Source organism: Anarhichas minor, unplaced genomic scaffold, assembly GCF_050575085.1.
Source record: "Anarhichas minor isolate MPS153535 unplaced genomic scaffold, ASM5057508v1 ptg000002l, whole genome shotgun sequence".
Taxonomy (NCBI): Eukaryota; Metazoa; Chordata; class Actinopteri; order Perciformes; family Anarhichadidae; genus Anarhichas; species Anarhichas minor.
Window position 1 is genome coordinate 4154601 of NW_027466448.1, and position 24958 is coordinate 4179558.

At 43.3% G+C, this 24958-nt stretch overlaps 1 protein-coding gene across 1 annotated transcript in view; it reads left to right on the top strand.

Moving 5' to 3' along the window:
• LOC142948205 (carboxyl-terminal PDZ ligand of neuronal nitric oxide synthase protein) overlaps nt 1–2680 on the top strand; it is a 29282-nt gene extending 26602 nt beyond the window's left edge. The window contains exons 9-10 of the mRNA XM_076090073.1: nt 462–663; nt 2337–2680. Of these exons, the coding sequence (XP_075946188.1) occupies nt 462–663; nt 2337–2680 (546 nt within the window). The remainder of the gene's footprint in view (nt 1–461; nt 664–2336) is intronic.
• Nucleotides 2681–24958: the final 22278 nt, after the last annotated feature.

Genomic DNA, 24958 nt, shown 5'->3' on the forward strand with positions numbered 1-24958 from the left:
CCTCGTCACCATGTTGTCTCTGTGTACCGCCGTCTGCCGATGCTCTCCCACTAGGGGGCAGCACCAACTCAGCAATGGAAGAGCAGTCGGTGCAGCGTGATAAAACACAAGCGGTGCCACATTTGCAACCGTGCATCTCGATTGATTCTTCAAGCCTCCTATTTATGGCGTCATCTGAGGAACTGCAGCACAAATGCATATTTACTTTAGTGTTTCATGTCTGATCCGGCTGATTTCACTGCCATAGCAATATCGACCCGCAAGTTAATGATCCACCGAAATAGCCACCCCGTCCTTGCTTTCAGATACAGTCTTGGGATTGTAGATATGGGCAGGATTATTAATCCAATTCCATCCCCATAATATCATAGAGCAACATTACGAAATTGAGGCATGAGACAGAAAAAACAAACATTTTAATGGATAATACATCTATTAACACGCCTTGCCTTCCACCACAGGTGCAGCTGTTGAAGGATCAGATGGCAGCAGAGACAACTGCCCGTATGGAGGCTCAGGCCCGCGTCCACCAGCTGCTGCTGCAGAACCGGGACTTGCTGCAGCACCTGGCCCTGCTCGTGCAGCAGCTAAAAGAGCTGGAGGCCCGCTCCCCAAAAACACAACCAGGGCAGCCACAACGGGAGCTTCAAGCTAATGGACACAGTAAGTGACTGGTGGGAACAGTGTAGTCCCTCAGATGAACCCGTGTCAGGTCAGGTTCCCGCTTGTGCTGCGGTCCTTGTCATTGCTCACTTCTCTGTCGGACAGGTGCTGGATGTAGTCATGCATGACCCCTCACTGGCTTCCTGCCTGCAAACATCCTTACACGTGGTTGTCTTTGAGTTTAGTAAATGTATATTATACTGTTGGACTAAGAGTCTACAGCCATGCTAACCTCCTCTGTGAGGCTGTACTCAGTCATAGTGCTGAACTGAGTACTAACGCGTCACAGCGCGCCCGTGGCTCTGTGGGTAGAGCGGGCGCCCTCAAACCACACGGTTGGCGGGTTGATCCCGGGATCCTCCCGTCTGAATCGCGGTGTCATTGAGCAACACACTAAAACCCAAGTTGCTCCTCGGGCGCGTTTATAGCGGCCCACTGCTCCTAAATGCGTCGGATGGGTTAAATGCAGAGATCATATTTCATCTGCTTGAAGGCTGAAAATAAGTTGTTTTTTTTTAAGTTTAGTGTGTTAGCATTTTCTAATTAGCAACAAATGCAAACTACTGCTGAGGCTGAAGGGAGTGTCATCAGTTTTGCAGGTATTTTAGAAGAAAGTATTGAGCACGAGAGGAACAGGATCACCAAAGTCATTAGGATCCATGCTCTCAGCATCTTATAGGTTTCTTTTAGATATTTCAGTCTGGACTAAAGTGATGGGCCATCTAATGAGTGTTGTTGTACCAGATTGCATAATATAAGAAGGGTTTTTTAATATTCTTATTATAAACTACATCCTCAATAATAATCATATAGGTAAATGAATGCCTCTCTCACTGTGTTATTTAAAACTATTATCTCTGTAAAGGTAGAATGTATGGCTGAGCTGCGTACAAAGTTATATTGGAGCTGCAGTGTAGTCCATTACAGAAAAATGCGTCGGAATGGGATTATTGATCTCACTTTGAAATGATAATTAAAATCGAGGGCCGTGCATCAACACCACACTCGCTCTGTGTAACACAACGTGTGTAAACAGCATATTCTTACACACAATAACATCTCTATACTCAACAAAAAGCAGATTATGTAATCGCAATGGATTCAAAAACACATTCTGTCCGCATTATCTCACACTCACAGACTGTTCTCAGTAGGAGTTTTGTTATTTTTGTTATGTTAACAACCTTTATTTTGGTACACACACACATAAACACACATTCATACACACACTTTGTCCCAAAGGAGGATTTTTGGAGCAGGGATGTATTTACAGGAGCTAAAAGAGCGGTCAGTCTTGCCAAAATAATAATGAATAACCACACGCACACACACACAGTGGGCAGAGCTGAATGTGTGTTTGTTTATGTATGATTCATCTTTGTACGCGTTTTTACTTGTGTGTTTTTGTGTGTACATTTTAAAAATGACACTTCATGTTTCATGCTTGTATTAATCATGTTAGTCCCTCTGATAGAAAATGCTAATCTCAGAGATGGCTGTGCTAAGTGCTCCCACTGGCACAGTGCCAACGCATCCATTCTCTTAATAAGAGTCAGCACTTTAAGAGAGATCTTTAGAAAAAGTACGAAGAGGCCAACATGTTGGCTGCAGTCGAATCTTTACTTGTTTTGTTAACGGTGGCATTGTGTTGATTTGTCTTCTGTCTATTCCAGGTGGTCAACAGTCACCATGCAGCTCAGTGTCTTCAGCAGCAAAGGCTCTGTCTCTGAATCTGAAGAATCACTACAGCCAGACCCTGGACCAGCTCATAACCTCCACACCTGCATGGCCGCTCCAAACCTCACCCCTCTCCTCACCCCTCTCCTCCCAAGTGGACTGCGCCGAGTCCTACCTGAACCTGCTCAACCTGGAGAACGGGACCGAACCAGCTGCACCCATCAACGGGGATCTGGACCCCTTTGTCAGGGCCAATGGGACAGCGGACACCAAGGGGAGCTTGTGCAATGAGATCGTCCCGTTGACGTTGAGGAACTCGGCCAACATGGATGAAAAGTAAGATGAATGTCCTTGTGTTTATTAGAAAATAATGCTTGTTATTTCTGTACCAACGCACAGAAATAACAGTGATTCTACTGGCTGCGTTACCTTTTGCTCTTCTCCTGACTGGCTTCGGTAGGAGTTTGATGGTTGATGACGGATGGTTTATTCAATCACCTGCCAGGATGTTTTTGAAAGGGACAGCCCTTTTCTAATGATGGCTTCTCAGATGGTTCTGTGTAACAAACCACCCGGAGGGTCAAGTTAGTGGCAGCTTGTAGTGCAAGCGAATCATTATGCAATGAAGCCATTGTACATTAAGGGAATAGTTCGACATTTTGGGAAATACATTTTTCCGCTTTATGGCAGTGAGTTTCCAATCTATGAGAACCACGTCTATGAGAACCACGTCTATGGGAACCACGTCTATGAGAACCACGTCTATGGGAACCACGTCTATGGGAACCACGTCGATGGGAACCACGTCGGTGGGACCCACGTCGGTGGGACCCACGTCGGTGGGAACCACGTCGGTGGGACCCACGTCGGTGGGAACCACGTCGATGGGAACCAAGTCTATGAGGCCCATTCTAGATGGATCTATGAACATTTATTCTATTTCCCTCAAATTCCAATGTTTGTGCTAAGCTAAGTGCCAGCCGGCTATAGCTTTACATTTAACGGACTAACATAAAGGTGGTATCGATCTTCTCATCTAACTCTCTGCCAGACAGCAAATATTTCCGAAATTGTCGGAACTATTCCTTTAATGTGCGTCCACATTCCTAATGTGGTGCCAGTCAGTTTGTGTTTGAGGTAGCCAGGCTACACAGTGACATACAAAGCAGGTAGCTTTTAGTGTTATTAGTGGAGAACTGCTCAACTCAGCAGAAACGGCCTGCAGCTAATGAAAGTGTTCTGTAATTCGGGGGATTACAGAACACGGGGAGAAAAGGGTTGGGGTTGTACAAACAAAGAGGGGATCAGGTTTGTGGCTGAAAGAAGGAATCAGAGAAGCTTGAGAGAGAGAATGAGATTCAAGAGAAACAAGGAAACTCCATCAGCTTTAACTCCGTCCCAGTGTTTTTATTTCGTGAAATAACTCATTTTGAAAAGCCATTCAGACATGCGTTGAGAGATTAAAGACAGTAAATGGATTTTTTTGGCGGGGGGGGGGAATAATTTGTGAGGAGTGTGTTTTGCTTTTCAGGGATCTTTGAGGCTCTTCTCGCTGTTTCCCCTCCTGTACTTTTTGACTTAATGTCTGAATGCGCTGGCATGCAGCTCACTGATCCACAAGCAGACGTTAGCTTTGATGCATACGTGGAGCCACAGCATCTAATTACTTTTTGATGAGCTTTTAATCTCCTTAAAGCCATAACAAAAGAGCAGCTATAGTTAAAAAAATTAAACATTTCCTACATTAGATCAAGCAGCGCTCCCAAGCAGGACAAACTCCTCAGTCCTTTTCCTTTTATCCCCCTCCTTCTCTTTCTCATCTTCACATTTAATTTGTCTCTCCTCTCTTGCTTTTCGCTGTCTCTCTTCCTGAAAGCAATCCACAGCGAAGTCTCCAAGGAGAGCATGTTCAAGTTGATTTAAAAACAGACGAGGAGAAAATTAAGTCGTTGGAAATGGCGGTGTAGTGTTTATTTGGCGTGCTTGGGGATGTTGTAATTTTGTGCATCTGCTTTGTTTTGTGTGTGTGTGTGTGTGTGTGTGTGTGTGTGTGTGTGTGTGTGTGTGTGTGTGTGTGTGTGTGTTTGTTTGTCTGAGGCTGCAGCTTAGCTACCTACAGCCAGACTCACATCCTGTGGTTTTCCTGCACCACAGACTCTCAGCCAATCCCATCTCCCATCCCGTCACAACCTGAAACTCTACTCAAGTCCAAATGTCACAATATTTATTTTCCTTTTTCACGAGCGTGGGGGGGGGGGGGGAGTAAATACAAAGAGAGGCATCTTGTTACCGTACATTTCCTTCGGAGCACGAGTTCACCTGGGAGTGTGTTGTGTGCCAGGCTGAACCCCCTTTTCCATTTATTTGTAATTACGTAACAACTGACTGCAGTTGTTGTCTGCCACTCTTCCTTCTGAGCAACACTTCTTCTGTGTTCGGTCGCAAAGGCTTTAAAGAGAGATTCAGTAGCTCAGAAATACACCACCGGGGCTTTTTATCTTCTAAAGTGGCTCTCCCCTCTCGGCCATCCTCCCTCTCTTTTATTGGCTATTGTTTGCCTCCTCTCCCGAGTGACGTCATCTTTCTGTAAATAGTAATCATCAAGCTTTACACTAGGTTTATTCACAAATGGCGTATAAAAAGAATAAAAAGCCAGGTTATTACTGCACAAAAAGACTCTTTATTTGCCTGCTGAACAGAAAAATTGGCAGCTTAGTTTATGATGTGACCTTTCAATGTTTTTAAATGGTATGTTTCTCTGCTTATGCGACTCAACTATATATTTTAATCTCACTAAATCACGAGAACAAGACAGAATGAGGGTTGAAGAAATGGAAACTTTAGCTCTATTGTGTTATTTTGCTTTCCCCCACTAAACTCCTTTGCATTACCTTTGGCACAGTCTGGTGTACCCGCCCTCCCCCTCCGCACGGCACATTTTATTGCTTCCATTTGCTCTTGTTTTCCAGATTTCCCCAGCGAATCAATGTTTACAGCCTGAGTGGCCCTATTTTATGTACTACCAACTAGCAGACAGACACTCTTCTGACCGTCTCTGCTCCTCCTCTTCCTCCCTTTCTTCGCCCTGACTAAGATGACCTCCCCCTTGGGTCCAGGGCTGGTCATGCAGGGTTATTTCCCTTCACATTATCGGTGCCATTCAGCTTTAAATCACACAGGCATTATCGACCAACACAGACATTATCCATGTGCTCTCCAGCTGGCCCACTGACTCGAGCGCTATATGATCACTGCATGTGGTGTGTTGGCAACACAATACCTAACCATGGAGTGAGTCACGCTTTACACAACAAACACAACATTGGAAGTAGGATCAAAACAGGATGTAATCGTAGATTTAAAATACACATTGTGTGCACAACATTGCACCATATTATTTGCAACTTTTTGAGTCATCAACCTCTTTGTCCTTTTATTTATGACACACACAAAAACAAGAGTCGGCAGCCATGCTAGTTTTGTGGATATCCTGACCTGATGATGGCGCTGGAGGAAAAGTTAAGGGATGACCGAAAATATTACAATTCATCCTCAGGGGGACATGAATGTCTGTACCAAGTTTCATGGCAAAACCACAAAGAGGATCAACAAAGTCAGTTGGGGAAATTGTCTGGGAAACATAAATATATCCGTATAAAATGTCTTTGCAATCTATGCAGTAGTTGGACCAACCCATCAACCAACATTGTCATCCCCAGAGCTGAAAGCAGCAGCATGGCCACACAGAGTGAAAACAAACGCATATGGTGACCAGCTTATATGAACACCCAACTATGTATTATACACAAGTGAGTCATGCGTTTCCCCTGGCATGCTATAGACTGCACTCTCTTTCTCTGACAGTATTGAATGTCGCATAATCACATTTCCTGACCTATCCGGGGATCTTCTTCCTCCCCCTAGATCCTTTTTTGTTTCCCCTCTTCATCGTTAACATCATCTCCTGCGTGTCAGAGCTTCAGCGGCAGCCTCGTCGGCCAGTAATTTAATTGCAGTGATGGAATTGTAACGGATGATATTTCCAGGCGTTTGGGTGGAGCTGGATTCACACGCGTTGTTGTTCAGAGTCATGCGATACTGACGTTACCTTTTAAGAGTCATCTGTGTTCTCAGGTTTATGTCGGCCTGTCGGACACTGAATAATGTTTGACAGAGACTCTGTTGCTCCTGCGGACGCTCACAAAAGCAAGATGCAAAGGTGTGTGTGTGTGTGTGTGTGTGTGTGTGTGTGTGTGTGTGTGTGTGTGTGTGTGTGTGTGTGCGCGTGTGCGTGCATCTGTCTGTCTGTCCCAAAGGCTGAAGGGGGAATGATTTTTACTGGTAACCTTCTGTCCAGAGACATAGGAAGATATTGATTCCTTTTATTTGTCTCCACCTGTTGATCTGCAGAGCTTATTTTTTTCGTTTTTTTAATATGAAATTGTTGTGTTATTCTTTCGTGCTATCTTCCTGATTGCCTGCTTAATTCCTGTTTATTGAATGGTGAATTAAATCTGCATGCTGTGCTTATGAGTCATGTGTTTTGCAGACACACATGGTCTCTATATGGATTTTTATGTAACACTTTAAGACGTCTTGGCAGTGAATGGCCTGAGACACATCCCTATCCCTAAAATATATACCTTCAAGGTCCATACCAGTGGCTCTGTATGTTTTCCCAAAGAATAGACATGTTGAGATTGATCTCTTACCTTACTGCCATGGGGTTGCATTCATTATAGTGTAGAAATACAGCAAAGTTAGACAACCCAACACAGTGAACATTGTTGCAGTATGATTCATTACCATGTGGTGATATTGTAGTATAAAGTAGGGATGCTTTTCATCCAGCTCAGTGTTCCTGGGGTGGATTGGTGAGAGGAGCAGACGGTGTACAGCTGTTCTGGGCACCGCTGGTATTTTTCTCAATTGATGGTGGATCACAGTCGGAGCACTTTCATGGCTGCTTTGGGCGTGAAACTCTCTCAGCTGAGTCTTCAGTACAAAAGACTATTGCGCTGAAATATATCTTCGTTGATGAAAAAGTACAGGCCTGTGTACATAAAACTGTAAGCTGAGAAGTTATGACTCCCAAAATCCCTTTTAATTTAACAATCATCCACGTAACAGTTCTGTTTTTGGCTGACTGTAGCTTGAGACAATAAAATGATAAAACAATTTGCAGCTTGAATTGATTCTGGCTCAATTCTGAATGAAATGTTGTCACAATGGCATTGTGTTTTATTCACAGCGTAGTAGTGGAAGCATTTTGAATTCTCCACAGCTCTGATTTAAGCCTCCAACTGGCTTTTTCTCCATTGCAAATACAGCAGAGGCTCATGGGTACTGTAGTATTAAAGTATCCAGTTGTTAATATCCTCCGCATCGTGGCTTTAATGTGCTAAAACATACTAAATCGCTGGTGTGGGCTTTTAAATTCACTAGTCCCTTACATGGCTCCCTGATCCTCTGTAGTCTAACTGTTGCCTCTCTTTGGTACAGGTGCGAGGACCCTCTGCTGCTCTTCCTCTTCCTCATCTAACCATCCCTCATTCCCCCGTCAGTCTGCCCAAACCAACAAACTGAACCCCTGAATAACACCCAACAAGCAGGTCCGCTTCCTTTAACCCACCACTCATACGCTCCATCGTCTCGTCCCCGCCCCTCTCATCGTTTGCTGCACCAGCCTGCCTCTCCCTAGGAGCCTGCAGGAGCTCCCTGCCACTGCCTAAGCCCCCTTCCTCTCCTCTTCCTCCTCCTCTTCTCCTCTCTGCCCTTTCTCCTCCCTCTATGTGAGTATTACTCATGACCACCAGCATGTGGAACCAGTGTCTGTGGCACAAGCATGGTGATTGAGCATGTGGTGGGTGAACTGTGTGGGTGTTTTGCTGGCTCATGTTTAGGTCTCACCAGTGAGTTCTCTGCTAATGTCTGCATAATAACCTCCGTTTGCATGTGGTTCTGCAAGTTCATAACCACATTTGCATTGAGGTAAGCAGTGAGCCACGCATTCCATACGCACGGTAGCACTGTCTGTGTTTTATACACTGTGTTGGACTGCGAGGGCTTTTTTTTGTCCTCGCATACTTGCGCCGAAATAGAAGAAATGCTCTTGTCAAGATTTGGTATTAACTTGTCAGTGGAGGTTCCACCTGAACAGTGAAGCTGTCAGAGGAGAGGAAGAGGACGAGTACCTCTGTGGTAAAGGGAGGTTTGTTATACTGAAGTATGTGTGTTTTGTGTCATGTGCATGTTTTGCTTTATAGAGTCTGACCAAAACGGATAACAAACAATAAGCATCATGGGAAAAAGATAATGTGTTGGGCAAGTTACTCAGGAAGTGTAATGAGTTACTTTTTATTTATTACTCCTTTAAAAATGAACAATGTGAATTCAATTAATACTTGATATCAAAAGTAATTAGTTACTTTACTTGTTCTATAACTACATTACTTTGGCTAGTCATTATTTGAATTCCAACTGAGGGTCCTAACTATTTAATGCATGATAGATTGTGCACTACACTACAGTAATGTGTTACTGCCCAACATTGTACAAAACAATCTTATTCTCTGATGTCGGAGCTTCCCCACAATTACAGTACATGCACTAATTTAGAAGACGTGAAATAATCTGTCTTCAGCTGCATTTTGGCAAAAAGATTCTCACTGGGAAAAAGAAACCCAATGAGTTCTCACTGTGATGGATAACCTACTGTATCACAAGTCTCCGCGGGTCCATTTTTATTCCACCATGAAATGAACAGAAACCAGTGGCTGCCTAAATAGCACAGCAGAAGAAAGCATTGAGCTATTCCTCTTTAGCAGTAATATAAAGTGTACATGAGCTGTCGTAAATGGTCGGACTTGAACAAGCTCCTAATAATCTGTTTTACCGTGACAACATCACGGTATAATGAGCACTGGAGGGTTTGAGCAGTGTGGGCCAAATCACAGGTCCTAAGCTTGTCTTTCAGTCTGTGCACCAACACCTACAGTAAGGCAGCAGTGTTGTGCTGAGCAGTTTAGTATGAAAAATAACCCTTTGCTAGTCACCGCAAGTAATCCAATTTGTCTAATGTTCATCATACGCAAAGATACTTTGCATTTGATTCTGAAAATCACGAATAGTGACATCCAAAATGACACAAATATGGTTTGAATTATTAAAATGAATGGAATCGACCTTTATGTCAGTTCTTCTTTCCTTGTTTGTCACGTATGAGATAGAATTTCCAAAGTAAATGGATTAGAAATGCAGAGATGCATGGCAGTGAGGCTGAATGAGACTGGAGCGAGATGAATGGAGAGACAAAGAGGGAGTAATAAAGGGAGAGAGAGAAGACACAGTGGAGGGAGAGGGGGCAGGGAGGTGGAGAGAGGCGTCGATGTGACAGTAGAGAGGAGTGCTGAGTCAAAGTTATGATAATGAGACCAGCCTGCTCCTGGAAACCGCTGCAAATTCATCTCCACAACTTGGCAGCAGACAAAAATAATCAAACTTCAAACTGGACTGTTTATCTTCATAAGCCCCAGAGGAACGATTACCCCTGGCGAGGAAACAATGCAAATATCCAAGGGTTTCATTTTGTTGTGTGATCTACTCTATCAGTCACTGTCACATCCCTAATGTCATCTCTTCAAATAGAACAATGAGCAAAACTTCATGGCAGTTTATCCAATTATTGTTCAGACATTTCACTCAAAATCACCTTGTGAAAACCACATGGTGACGCTAGAGGAAAAGTCAGGAAAGGCACAAGGATTCATCCTCTGGGGACCATCAGTGTCTGTGCCAAATTCTGTTCAAATCCTTTCAGAGGATGTTAAGATATTTCAGAGAATAAAGAAAAACTTAAATCCGCTAGTGACACTAGAGGAAAAATCAAGGAAATCATCAAAAGTATTTTCTAAATCTCAAAAACATCGGCCTCATGGTGTTGCTTGCGGTAAAGTCAGGTGATCATGAAAGTCAGCTGGCTTCAACCATGAATGTCTGTATAAAATTCACAGCAATCTATTCAATAATCTTTTCCGGACCAAAGTGGTGGACCCACAGATCTACCACGGTGCCACGCCTAGAGCCATAATAACAACCAATGATACCGCTTGTGGAGTTCAACTTGACTTTTACCCCACAGTGCTGTATGTATGTGCGTCTCCATTTGTCGGAAGAGGGAAACGGCGGCACCGTAATGATCTCTGGTGATGGGTTCCCTGCACCATTACAAGTCTGTCATTAGCGTAGCTATCAACACCAATCTCCTACAGAAGCACATACATAAGTTCATTTCTGAGACCAGGATCCAACCGTGGACCGGATTTCACAGCAGCCACCGGTATAATGTGGATCGGTGGAGGAGGCGGGGCTCGTTAGGACTCATTGTCCAAGAGAATGACATTGATTGTGTGTGGCTGAGCGCACTGGTGCTAGTTGTGGCATTTCTGTTTTCACAGCGAGAGAGACTGCAGTGTAGCTATTTCTGGTGTGTGTTTGAGGAGGGGGACGCCTGCAGCTCCTTTCTCGCTTCGTTGACCCCCCCCCCTCTCACTATTCTTTTTTCTTCAGCTGCCTTTCTTCCCCCGTTCCTCTCTCTTCTCAACAGGGCAGCTGTGGGATGTAGATAATTCCCCAGACAGCCGAAACAGCAGGGAGCCAGTGAGAAAGAGGGAGTTTCTATCTAGTAACAGCGTATGTCACCGTACGTTTCAGGTTAATGGGGTATAACGTGACTGATGGAGAGGAAAACGGGCTTGAGGCTGATTGTCGTGCACCTGCTTGGTAGAGAGGAGGGCTGAATCTGAATTTGCACGATTAGGACAATAAAAATGTCTAAATGGATTTACTCACAACATGATAACCAATGAAGGCGTTGTGTCAGACTAACCGCTTTCTCTGTTCTCTCCCCGGCAGGTTTATGATCCCTAAACTTGACCCTCCACCCTCCATGAGCCGCAAGCGGGCCAGCAGGACCTTTTCTCCGGGAACAGAAGTCACAGCGGCGCCAAAGCCCGGAGAGGTCACCGCTAACGACGGGGCCCCCAGCAGCAGCAGTAGCCTCTCGTTCCCGGACGTCACCCCGAGCTCCTTGTCGTCCGCTGATTTCCACTCCCTCAGCAACGGCGAGAGCAGCTCCTGTTCGGTCAGCGAGGATTCGGGCGTCCGCTCCGAGACCAAGTCCCTGCTGTCCCCGCTGCGCGACGACGACGACCTGTTCGGAGACCGCGAGACGTTTATGACGGCCTCCAGCGGCTGTGACAGTCCCCCGGAGGAGAGAAACGAAGCTGTTCTCTCTTCCTCTGAGTCGTACTCCGCTGAGCCCCCCACCCTCGCCTCACATCCGGACACCTATGAGCGGCCGATGCCCTTCTCTGCTCCTCTGAATGATACCTGCCTTCATATCAGTTTCTCTGAGGATGAGCTGCTGGAGAGCAATCAGGAAGACCCTAATGTCCCTCAGCGGAGTTAGGAGGAGGAGCTGATGGGCCCCTGGAGACCTTTCACTCTGTCCTTCAATCAGCTTTTAATGCAATACCTACTGTCTGACCCTCCTGTGTTTGCACTGGGCTCCATTTCAGGACCTTTAATTCTTCCATCCACTTGTGACACAGTACAGACATAGCATATACCGGTTACTGCAAAACTATCTATTGTATAAATGATCAGCCAATAGACAGATTTAGTATTTTTGTAATTAAATTAATGATCTAATTTACTTTATAGCGACTAGAATGTTAAGCAGAATACATGTAGCAATTCTTGCACTGTTATGGTCACGCATTAAGTCACCGTAGAATCTAAAGAGAACGAGGGAACACATTTTATTTTTGCTAGTTGTCGACCGTAAAACATTTCCTTTGTGTGGTGCAAGCTATTGTCGAAACTGTCGTATTCTGCAGATTTGACAGAGTGATCGTGATGATCACGCACATGTCGGTGATGTTGGGAAGAGCCTCGCCTTCTGTAAAGCACCTGACCGGATGATGGGAGGGGAAGCAAAGAACAAGGAAGTCAGATAAAGGGAGGATAGAAGTGAGCAGATGTGTTTTGGTTTGTGCACATCCATTCGTGGCTGTTGAGTGCGTTTTAGAATGTTTTTGTGCTCCTTGTATTTGGGGCTTTCCAGACTTGCCGGCTTTGAAGCAGCACTGGAGAGATTAGCGGAATATCCGTCTGGATTTTGAATGCTGTATTGCACTGATTCTGTATGTAGCATGGTTGTCTCTTCCAAAAAACATTAAATGTAAGATATTTTAGCGCAGGAAGAAAGCAAACCCTCAAAAAAAACGAGCCAACAGCCTTGAACGCTTTGGATTGCAACTCTCTGAGTAAGTAGTGTGTTATTAAATGAGCCCTCACTCACAATGGGGAGATAATTGGGGAATCACAGAGGCCCAAAGACAAAAAATGTACAAAATATGTACTGGTTCAAGCTTCTCAAATGTGAATATTTGGTGAAAATTTGCTTGTTTTTCAGATATTCACTGAACGTGTTGTAGATTAAGCGATAAATAATCAGAGAAAGTTATCAGCAGATAATGGCAATAATAATAATGTTTTTTTTTTACATGCAAGTGGCAGCATTGTACTGCGTTGGAGTATACAAGTGTTTTATTCAATTAAGCAGGTCTAAGTGATAATAAATGGACGCAAGAGGAAAAGCAGCTGAGGTGTGATAGAGGTTGGTGGTGTAACGGTGCAGGTGTAAACGGCCCGAAGGCTTTTAACTCCCCGAAACGAGGCTTTTCTCAACATCGCATGTGGCAGGAATCTATAACAGCAATAACACGTGGAAGAAAATAATAAAGAGGAATAGTTGAAGAACTTAAGCACTTACTTGATTTTTTTTCTCATGCGTCTTTATCCAGTTTGTTTGTGTTCTATGCAGAAAACTACACCCGTATGTATGTGATCTTGTACACAGGATAAAGACAAAACTGCCTCTGTACGTTTCTATGTAGGTATGCAAAGCAACCTCTTCTCACTTCGCTGTTTGAATCACCATTTGCATGTTTTTTGCTGGATTCTCTTCACATATAGGATTCAGACAGGTGCAGCCGAGGAGATGCTAACAAGCAGCGCACAGCTGGATTCAAACCCGTTGAGTAACGATGCGACCACAGGCCATTAAAAACAGAAGCGCTGTTCGCTTCATCTCTTTGGTCTGAATGGGAACAAGCACTCCTCATCTGCCCTTTTACTCTGCCTTCATTACATCTCCTTACATTCACATTTGGCATTAAGAATTCATGCCTCTCAAACTCTTTTCCACACGCGTAGCATTTTCACGGCTTGTAGAGACTTTCTGTCACTTTCTCTGAGCTGTTCTGCACCCGAGGTGCCTTTTCTAAGGCGTGCTGTTTCCTCTCTGTTGTCCCCGGGCGCACAGAGCTCAGCTCTGCTCAGTGTAACACGGTCGCTGCGAGAAGGGAACAGATGACTGACGGGGCCTAATGGGTTCAGGGCGTCAGTGGGACGGAAGCAGTATTGAGAATGGAAGCAAACAGGAAATCCTCAGCCCGAAGGTGTTAGAGCTATTATTTCTCCTGTTATCTCAGGAGTGCAAACATCACCCCTGATGCAGGCTAAACACGAGAAAGTGTGTGGTGTGTTTCATGTGTGGCACGGGACAGGAGCCCTCACGCCCTCCTTCAACTTGGACTTCCCCAACTGGCTAATCAATAATGCAGTAGGCCTATGTCTGCAGCTCCGGTTAGTTGAAGCGTCTCCCTGCTCTCTTGTTCTTTCTCTCCAGAGAGGTGGCCTCCATCTCAGCCGGTTCAAAACCAGACTGCGTCTGATCTGCGATCAATCCGCCGTACCTGCAAAGAGCCAGACCGGCGCTCTGTGCAGACTGTTAACCTTGGCTCTGTGTCTTTACATAGATGCTTAGAAGTAGATGGACGCCGTCCCTTCATGTGCCCATTAATGCTGCTGGAAAGTCATTAGTCTTGGTATAGGAGCGAGGCAGTGATCAAAGAGCTTTGTGTGTGAGGCGGGTGATCACAGGCGCATATGGTTGCTCATTTTAACAGCTGCCAGTGGAAATAAAGATAAGACGGCAGATTTGGCTTTCTTGTTGCTATTAGAGCTTTAAGAGACTTTATAAATTATTCAAAAAAAAGTACCCCAGACTAAATCTAATCGACATGGTAGAAATTTGCCATATCAATCAAGTTAATGCTCCTTTTTTAGTTTTTAATATATATATATAACATTATACAAAAACATATTGGTAATTATTATTACCATTTCGTCCAATATGTTATGTACAGTCTGTGAGTTTATGGCTGTTGTTGGGTTTTTTCTGAACATGCAGAATATCTGACGTCTGTGACAAATTAACATTAGTTAATGTCATGAATAGGCCCAAACTTAAAACAGGAAAGAGAAAGAATCTGTATTTGACAAACGCTTCAGACACGGTGGAGCATCCCTCTGCTGCCCTGCCTAGCTGCAGTCTTTCCTCACGGTGTCATGGCTTTATTAGGAAGACCGTCATCTCAGATATGCAAACATTGCTGTCGGGCAGATGGATGGAGCTGGGAATAAGAGGAAACAGTGGTGGGACTGTGGAGACATGCGGCAGGCAGCGAGAACATGAATGTCATGGAGATGCTGATCCTTTTGCTCTTTAAGTCTCAGCGGAGGAGCGCCTACATCTTTCGGTGTGACATCCTGACTCCTTTTCATAAGGAATTTGGGGTGGTTAATGCTGCATTTATTCTTCCTCTCACAGGGGCGATGGACGGACATAAAGTGTTCTGAGTCACAGAGTTCCTTCAAGAGCCTGTGAGGCCCATGTGAGTGAGGGCTTTAGGTGTCTGGAGGAAACGCAATAACCCCTCGGTTCAAAGCATTTCCTTTCCACAGAATTATTTGCCTCTGAAGTCAAGTGGAGGAGAAGTAATCCTACTTTTACAACCTGACCAAAACAGTCGGCTACAGTCTGAAAGCCAAGAAAGCTCTTGTTTGCACTTTGAGATCTCATACATCCTGGCCCTTTTTGAAAAGCTAAATATAGTTTGTGATGACAAGTCTGGAAAGTGATTTTTGATTTCGATTTTTTTCTGTGTGTGTGTGTGTGTGTGTGTGTCTAATGGGAGTTGCCCAAAGAAAGAAACACTACTTCAGCGAGTCAGCTTGCTCAGCGAGTTCACAAGAGCTGAGCAGGAGATATTGTTTCAGAGCTGCTGCTTGGCGTGTTCACCGCATGGAGGGGTTGAAGCCGAGGCCAGGAGAGAGAAAGCTGAGGAGGTGGGTTGAAGTGTGTTGTGTTTCTGTTTGCCAAGAGTCTAGCTATAGTATGTTGACGTGAACTACACCTGTAACAAAGGTCAATAAATCTCACTGTTAAAGTAATAGTGCAACATTTTGGGAAACATTTGCTTTCTTGTGGAGAGTTAGATGAGACTCTCATAGTTGTCCGTTAAATATGAAGCTACTGCCAAAAGATGGTTAGCTTATAGCGTTACTGCGGAGTTACTTAACCCGTGACTCACACTTCATTTGTCTCAGATGTTATGCATGTTCAGAAAAAACCCAACAGCAGCCATTAACACCCACTCACAGACTACATCAAATATTGGAAGAAATGGTAATAAAGTGTAATCCAGAGCAGGGTGGTGTAATGGGCAAACAAAATGTGCAGATGAAAACTGCTGAGAATCATTGTAACTATATTGTGTGAATAAAAATGTAAACACCATTTTGTTGAAAGCTAAATATCCAGAGGGAGTCTCAGGAATATGATAATTGATGGCTTTGCACAGAGTATGAATATGGAATTACAGCATCATATTATATCTGGCTGAAAAGCGCTGTGGTTTCTCCCAACTGCTGTAGGCGATTGGCAGCATCTCCCCACAGAAGGTCAGAGGACAGAAGGAGGAGCGAGGGAGATGACTGCATGTTAACATGGGGTTGGAGGTTTGGCACCCTTTTTGCTTTTTTTGTGAGCATGGACGTGGTGCGGTGCAGAATAGTAATACAGCGTTTGTATTTTGTTACGTGTGTTTAAAAGCCTTGAGCTGCCTGGGGTGATTTAATATCCGCGTCGTGAGAATAAGCACATTGTTCAACTGTGATTCTTTTTTGTCTGTTTTCGCAACCTTTAAGCCTGCACCAGGGTCCACGATGATTGTGAGAGATGGAAACTTTAATTAATAAGGGGAAAAACATACAGGCTTTACTGAGTGTAAAAAATAAATGATAGAAAGTTATTGCTATTCATGTTACACAATTGACTTCATGATTTTGTCAAAATCATTTTATTCACCTTTCCCTAGTCACCATCTCAGAATCAGAACCGTTTAATTGCCAAAGTATGTTGCACATAAAAGGAACTTAACAACAATCAACACAGTGCAAATTACAAGACATGATTTAAAAATAGAAACTTAGTGAAATTTACAATAAAATATGGTAAATAAACAAACAAGAGTATATTAAAACAAGTATATTATATACGTGTCAAGTGTATATTAATAGAGTGGTGTTTAAGAAGAAATCCTGGGGGTGTAAGAGTCAGTGGGGGTCCCGGGATTTGTTAATGAGTCCAACTGAAGACGGGAAGAAACTGTTCTCATGGCGTGATATCTTGGTCCTGATGGACTGCAGCCTCCTTGCCAGATGGAAGAGGCAGGAACAGTTTATGCCCAGGGTGAGAGGGGTCGGCTACAATCCTTCTTGCTCGCTTCAGGGTCCTGGAAGCGAACCAGTCACGGAGGGACGACAGATTGCAAATTGCAGCCAATCACACTCTCGGGATCTCATCCTTTTTAATGACTTTATATCCAATAAATTAAAAAATAGCTTTGTAGCACGTCGGTAGTGTACTTTCTAAAAATGCATCTAATTCAGTGATTCAGCCACTGATAACACAACAACATGAAGAGTCTTTGTCACATTTTTAAGGAGGTCAACAGCGCGTCTCCGTGGCTCTCTGCGAGCTCCACCACCCATCTCAGTGGCTCAAAATGAAAATGTCAACGTCTTAGTTCAGCGTGTTAGCTTGTCAGCATTTATTAGGTCATAAGCCAAAGTAGTGGCCAAATTAAACTTTGCGCAAGACGAACAGTCGGGATCACCAAAGTCATTAGGATTCATTGTCTTGGGACCATGAATATCTGTAATTGCATGGCAATGCATTTTACACTGATACAATATAAAGACAATCATAGCTTGTGTAACTTGCACATTTCCGCTCAGTCACTGTTCCTAAATATACTGCATCTGTCATCCACACCCATGGACCCAAAATGAGTCTCCACCCCAATACAGTTTCAGCACAGCTCACTTCCTCTTCTCACTGACGTTGTCCCAGAGTTCACACTGCTCCTGTGTGAACCAACTCAAAGAAGGCTCAATTCATCCAGCCTGTGTTGTCAGCACATTTAGACTAAATGTTATCGTAGCACTTTTGAAAAAAATGCTACAGATTCTAAGCTTTGAACATCCCCAGTATGGAGCTCATCACCTAACGACAGCTGATGAGCATTTTGCAGCATTTATCCGCTAAAGAGACAAATACAGGGCTGTGGCAATAACCGCAATTTTGTAATACTGTGCTATTGACAAGCCAACCGCCAAAACTGCTATGTTCATGTTATTTCTTTTTTTTAACCCTTTGCAATGGGAGCGTCTGGTACAATGCAAGCAGCTCAAAGAGGAATAGCAATCTATTCTGCACTGATTGCTACACCTTTGGTGGTTTTTTTGGGGTCGCCGAGGGTAAAACACTTTGCTTGTCACTGTCACTTTTTACCCAACCATTCAATCACAATGGCGGTAGGACCGACCCTCACGTCCAACATGTAACATAAAAGTGCTGAACAACAACAGAGGAGAAAATAATACACGTAGACCGACAGGTCGTTATCTCTACAGCTTCAGCCATCCCTTTACGAGATTTTTACTACCACAGGTATTCCGTATAAAAATGACATAAAACTTGATTTTGACTGCACAAATCCAACTGTGTGTAAAACTGTAAATATGGTTGACATTTCCTCATCCAAGTTGCCCATTTCTCATACATCCTCTTGCAGCCCTGAGGGGCCACAAGTATAATTTCAGCTTACCTTGCTCCATTTCCATCAGCTTTCTTTTAGTCGCCGCCTCTCAGCCTGTCTCTGCCTCCCTGCCTCTCTGCCTCTCTGCCTCCCTGCCTCCCTGCCTCTCTGCCTCCCTGCCTCTCTGCCTCCCTGCCTTGGCACAAGTGTGACCACTCTTGCTTTTTTTTTTTGTGTTTTCGATGGTGTTGTTAAGGTGTGTCGGGGACTTCTCCTTGTGGTTATCAATACAGTAATAAATAGCAGAGGAACAAACCCTCATTGATTTTCCAGCAGTAAAAACATCATTTCATTCGGATCCCCCTTGTTTATCTGTGTGTGTGACCTTGCTTGTAATCTGCCATCTGGACAAAACGCTGAGCACAGCATCCATACAAATGGACAGTGAGAGAGAATTACTCCCTGTTCTTTGCAATGCATAATTGTGTGTTTCTAAAATGCTTCAGTTGCACTCACCAAGTTCCCTTTTGTTCAACAGCTGAGCTACATTAATACACCATGCTTCCCCTTCAAAATACAGAAGTATTGTACTGGGCAATATTGGACAATACAGTGCTGGGTGACCCCCACCACCCTGTGTTGTTTTCATGTAAAGTTGTATGTTGTATTGCTATAAGTTAGGAGTTACATGGATATAGCACAAGCTGGTGGCCAAAGCTTTATAGAGGTCTTAAGGATGCATAGCTGTTAATATACTTGACTCAGCTCATAAGATGCTTGCTAGTGTGCATTTATGCTTTGCAGAAGAGTGTTGCATTTACTAGATCCCCATGAGGTCCCTCTAATGCATTTGCCAGTCCTGGTGGACTAGCAAAGCCAGAAATACACACAAACAACACAAAAAGACACTGCCAAAGATGTCAAAAAGCAATACTTTGAGGCAGAATAGAATGAATATAAAATAATAGAAGAAAGCATCAAATATTTCAGATAAAAGCAAAGGAAATAATGAATGCAAAAAATACAAAAATATATGGAGCAGAACTTTGTTTGTGGCCATTCTCTTGCAGAATGAGTACTTTTATTTTTGATACTTATTGTAGTAACATTTTGAGGATAATACTTATGTTTATTTAAGTAGATTTTGGAATGGAGAGCTTGTAATGGGGAATTTAAGATGCTTTTACTGAAATGAAGGGTCTGCAAACTTCTTTCACCTAATTGCCAGTTGCAGATTAGAATTAGACGAGTCAATGCTGGTCAAAGTCAATCACATACCTGCACTTTCCGTAGAGACAGCTATCCACCACTGAACAATACGGCAAGGCCGTAAACGCTGAGCAATGGAGTGTTTGAGAGTTGCAAGTTCAGCCGTCTTTATTACATTATACTACAGCATGAGTCAGCATTTTAAGCCCTTTGCCCTGCCTCTCTGCCTCCCTGTTCATTAAATGAGATACCTGCCACCTCCTATCAGACCCCATGTGCCTGTTTTTAATTCCTGTGTGTGTGCCTGACAGTAATAACAGCAGTGACACGCAGAGCGACGCGTCAGTCAGTATAAGCTCACTCAGCGGTGCTTTTTCAGCTCTCTGCCAATCTGATACGTTCTCACACTCAATTTATTTCATCTCATCCCGAGGAAGAGATCGGATTTGACTGCAGCATGACTGGCATCCTTGGAAAGGAATTACAACGACGAGACAAAACTGCTGGTTTCTCTGAGATTTTCTCAAACGTTTGCTTTCCAACTTTTGTTCACTCCTGCGTGTCTCCTGATTGCGTTCCCTTCATGTTGTCTGATAATCAGCTGTAGTCCCCCCCCCCCCCCCCCCCTCCGGTCACACTTTTTTTAATTGAATTCCTCCCTTATGGAGATGAATCAGATTATTCAGTGTAGTGACAAATTGATGCACCACTCTCCGGAGGGACACGTAGCACGTTTGCAGCACTCAATCTCATACATGTCAGAAAGGAAAGTGTGTGAATACGCAAACACACACACACACACACACACACACACACACACACTTGAGCCAAGGAATATTGATTTATCTTTTTCTCTAAAATTGATTTATGTCTTTTAATCTATCCTCTCTTTTTTTTTTTTTAAAGGAAGGGAGTGACTGTATCATTGAAGCAACTTTGTCGTGTTGCCAGGCAGCGGCCACACAAAGCCCCATTCATTCAGCATCACCACATCAAGCTCCACATCAGAAAATAATATTCTCATGTTGTTGTCTTAAAGCGTCGATCAGCCTCTAAGCTGTTACTGCAGCTGCCTGCAGTTTCATCAGCCCATTGCTTTCATATAGATGATGTGCTTTGACTGTGGCCTGTCTTTGACCTCGAGAGTCATTCGTCTGGTCTCCATCTCATTTATATAAATTCTCATTGTGTCTCTGTTTGGCCTCCTGCTCCCATTCGTTTTGTCCCGTCCTCTTGTCTTTTCTTCTTCTCATTCGTCCTATGCACAGTGCTATTTTAAATTTATCTTCACCTCTTCTCTCTTAAATCTTCCCCCCCTTTACCCTTTTCACCCACTGTCTCCTATTCACCCACATTTCAGTCCATTTGTTTCTCTGTAGTCGTGCATTGAATGCATCTCCAACACACCTGTTTGCATGTGATTCACATGAGATTACGCTGCAGTTGACAGAGGCAGATGTAACCTGAAAGGCAGAACAGGAAGACTTAATCAACTCACAGAGCCAGTTCCCTCAGCGGTGCAGCTGCCAGTGGTGCACACATTCACAAACCTTACATCTCATCACAGCTTATCACATCACTATATGTCAGGAAGAGGATCACTGTGAGACATTTGATCATCTTTTAATTACCTTGATGTTTCACAGTAAAACAGCTTGTAAGTAAAACAGAGAAATCCTTGTATCTACCTTTACTGCCAATCACACACTAATTATCATTAAGAATCTTTGGCTGTCTTTTAGACAAAGTATGGGTATAATTCAAAATGTTCAATTGTTTTCAAGCTACTTACGTGCATGTATACCACCAAAATCTTGGCCATTGTGAACATAACAGATGCTCACCACCTCCGCCTTGCATGTTTCTAAAAGTGCTGCTGAAAATAGTAAAACTGTTCATTTTATAAAGGCTGCGAACTCAAATTAAATCAGAGTCTTAATGATTAAAAGACACTTTAGTAATAATAAAAAAAGATAAATCAAAGACACATTTGACCCCCGCTTATGCACACACGGAAGGCGACAAGAGTGCAATTTATTTAACAGCAGGAGGGGCTGAGTCTGATGAAAGGATAACATGAAAACCCTGTTGTTGGTCTCTCTACGTCTCTTCTAACGTCTTATCTCTCTGGATACCTTCACATCTTTCACTGTCTGATGAAACTTGTCCCACAATAGATCTCTCTCTGTCTCTCTCTGTCTCTCCTTATCTTCTTTATTGTATTATCTGAATTCAAAAAGGAAGGGACATGAGTGTATGTGTGCGCCAGACAGATTTTAACCTTATTTGTCACTTATTTTTTTTATTCCGTTCTTCTGAGAGATGGGTAAAGAGAGACTGTGGTTTTGGTGGTGTGTTCATGAAGAATGTGTGTTTCTGCTACTGGGTGTTGTTTTGTTTTGTATGTCTGTCTTTGTGCCTGGAAGTGTCAGAGTGAACATGCATCCCTGTGTTCAAGGGCAGAGTTGCATCTTCGGTTATGGTAATGAGTTACAGAATAATAAAGAGCAGCCATCACACAGGGACAGATTTGATTGTCAGACCGTGAGAGGACTTAGAGCCTGCAGCCTTGATTGAGTGGCAGTTTCCATCCAGTCTCCTCTTGTTCCTGTATCATATTCAGATAACACAGACAGAAAACCCACATTTGAAAACACTATTTTTTAAACATTTGTAAGGAGTGAAACAAAGCATATAATACAATCATACCACAGTATTTAGCTCTCCTGTGGTGTGAGGCGAAGAAGAACTGACACACAAGAAGTTGGATGAGATGGGGACTATCTTTGCATTCTCATGAATGCTAATGAGGTTGCAGCCCAATGATGCAGCTTTTGGTTGTCTTTGAACAAAAGTTGCAACAGCGTCTGTGTTTCTGTTCAACACACCTGTAATATTTTAAAGTCTCTCTTTGCCTCTACATGTCTGCACTATTGTCTGAAAGGTACATCAATGAGATATTATGTGATGGATTACTGTAACTATAGACTTGTAGACTTATTCCACATTTGAAGTGTCCCTGTTGAGACAGTTAATATGCTAATTAACATACATTTAAGGTTGTTGTTTTTTTAATTTATGAAGAGCAGCGTTTTACAAACAGTGGACACTGAACAGGGGACGAGTGGGAGGGATAAGAGGCTGAGAATAGATATGACAGCGGGACAGAGAACTGTAAGAACAATCAGTGTTTTCTTTTGTGGAGGAGAGGAGAAGATATTACACAAATGCAGAAAGGAATACATTTAATATTACATCTATATCCCTACATACACAAGCTGGAGACAGGGAAAGCCTTCCAGCTAGAGCCTCACTCAGGTACAGGACAGCTAGTGATTGGGAATCCCTGTCTGAGACTCACCTCACGCTCCCTCCAGTGCAAATGCATGTGAAGGTGCACACTACACATACAAGCAGACATGCGAGTGTGCGCATGTGCAAAATGTTCCCATCTGCCAAATCTGATGCACTTAAATGCCAAACAGACTGATGTTTCTCATCTCAGAGCATCGGTCAGAGTGACATTTAAGAGGAAGGATGGGGTTATTACACGGATGCATGAGACAATCTTAATCCCATCTCTGAGAGACACCGAGACCGGATGAATAACTGACATCTGTTCCTCAGATCCACCCACAGCCCCAGTAAGCCATCAACAAAGAAGGGAAGAATCTGATTTGCATAGCTGCTGCTTAAATTACTTGTTCTTCAAATGAGAGTAATTATGTTGAATCATGCCGTAGAACTGTGTGCATTGTGCGCGGGGTCATAGGTGAAATCCCCGGGGAGATAGATAGTGAGCCGTGAAGATATTGACCAGTTAATGTAAGTAAAGGGAAAGCTGGAGGACACATGATACCTGGCTGCATTTATTCATTCAGTTAGTGATCCGTGTTTCCATCTCATGGATTTCCTCTGCAGAAACATGACACCTCTCTTAACATGTGCGTGTGAGATAGTGGGAGTAAATTACTTCATCCCTGCTTTTCAGCCGCACTGTTTATTTGCCGATGTGGCCTTTTCACTTAACAGATGAGTTTGATGATATTGTATATTTTTCTTATTCTCAAAAAATCCCATGAAAATACAGAAAAACAACATGTGTATCAACATGTATTAGCTCTGTAGTTCATTTTATTCTCATTTTATACCAAATGTGCAATAACTTACGGTTGAAATTAGACCCCAACAAATGCACAATTTACTCCTATTTTAGTAACATTTGTTAAATAATTACAATGCCCTTGTGTTTTAGGAAATTATTTAGCATTTTTACACAAGAGTATAGAGTTACAGTAGCCCCTCTGTGAGGCTGTACTTAGTTACAGTGGTGCTTTAAACTAAATAGTAACATCCACATGTTAACACACTCACAATTACAATGTTAACAAGAGGATGTTTAGCAAGAACCATGTTCAAAATAATAGTTTAGCATGTTAGCGAACATGTGTTATTGGCAGTAATCACAAAGTAGAGCTGAGGCTGCTGTTAATGTCAGTAGTCTAACAGGTATTTGGTTATAAACCAGTGTCAATGTCACAAACGACAGGCAACCACCAAAGTCATTAAGATTCGTCCTCTTAGGACCACGCATATCTTTAGAAAATATATTGGTAATCCATCCTACACTGTAGTTGTTGAGATATTTCAGTCTGAAGCAAAGGGGTAGACGGAAATTGCCATCCTAAAGAGCCGGGTATATATCTGTGACCTGTTTTTCAGCAGAACTGGGTTGGCATGGGGCTGAGAGGCACAGATTGGCTGGGGAGGGCGGACTGACACAATGCTGATTTACGTTTTAGCATAGGATTTGTTCAGAATGAGAAAAAATGAAGGATAATGCCAACCTTATCCTTTAATGTCTATCATGAATCTGGTACTTTTCAGTTTTTTGCCTCTGTGTTATTTCTTTTAAAAGAGTTCCATTTACTTTCACTATACTTTATTGGTAAATTTTAGATGTGGCCACTTGGAAATGGCAGACACAAATCAATCTCAATCTAGGCTCTCTCTTGATAGCTCGTGGAGGGGAGGCGATTGAGTGGCACCATCTACCCGTTCCTCACTGCCACTCTTGGCAGTGAGGAAGAGTGGGAACGAGTGTTACTGACAAGGAGTAGGTAGCTGCAGTGTGTGTGTGTGTGTGTGTGTGTGTGTGTGTGTGTGTGTGTGTGTGTGCGCGCAGTTGAGCAGTTGAGCAGTTGAGCAGTTGAGCCTGTCTACTTGAGAGGCTTCATAGTGATAAGCTATGAGTCACCCTGTAATAGGTATAGAAGGAGGAAGGAGCCAACGCACACGGAGACCTGCAGACTTGAGTTTACTCAAATGAGTCAGCAGTACTCCTCGTTCTTTAGGAGGAACTCCGATATAGTTACAAAGACTTCCGTTTCTTCATT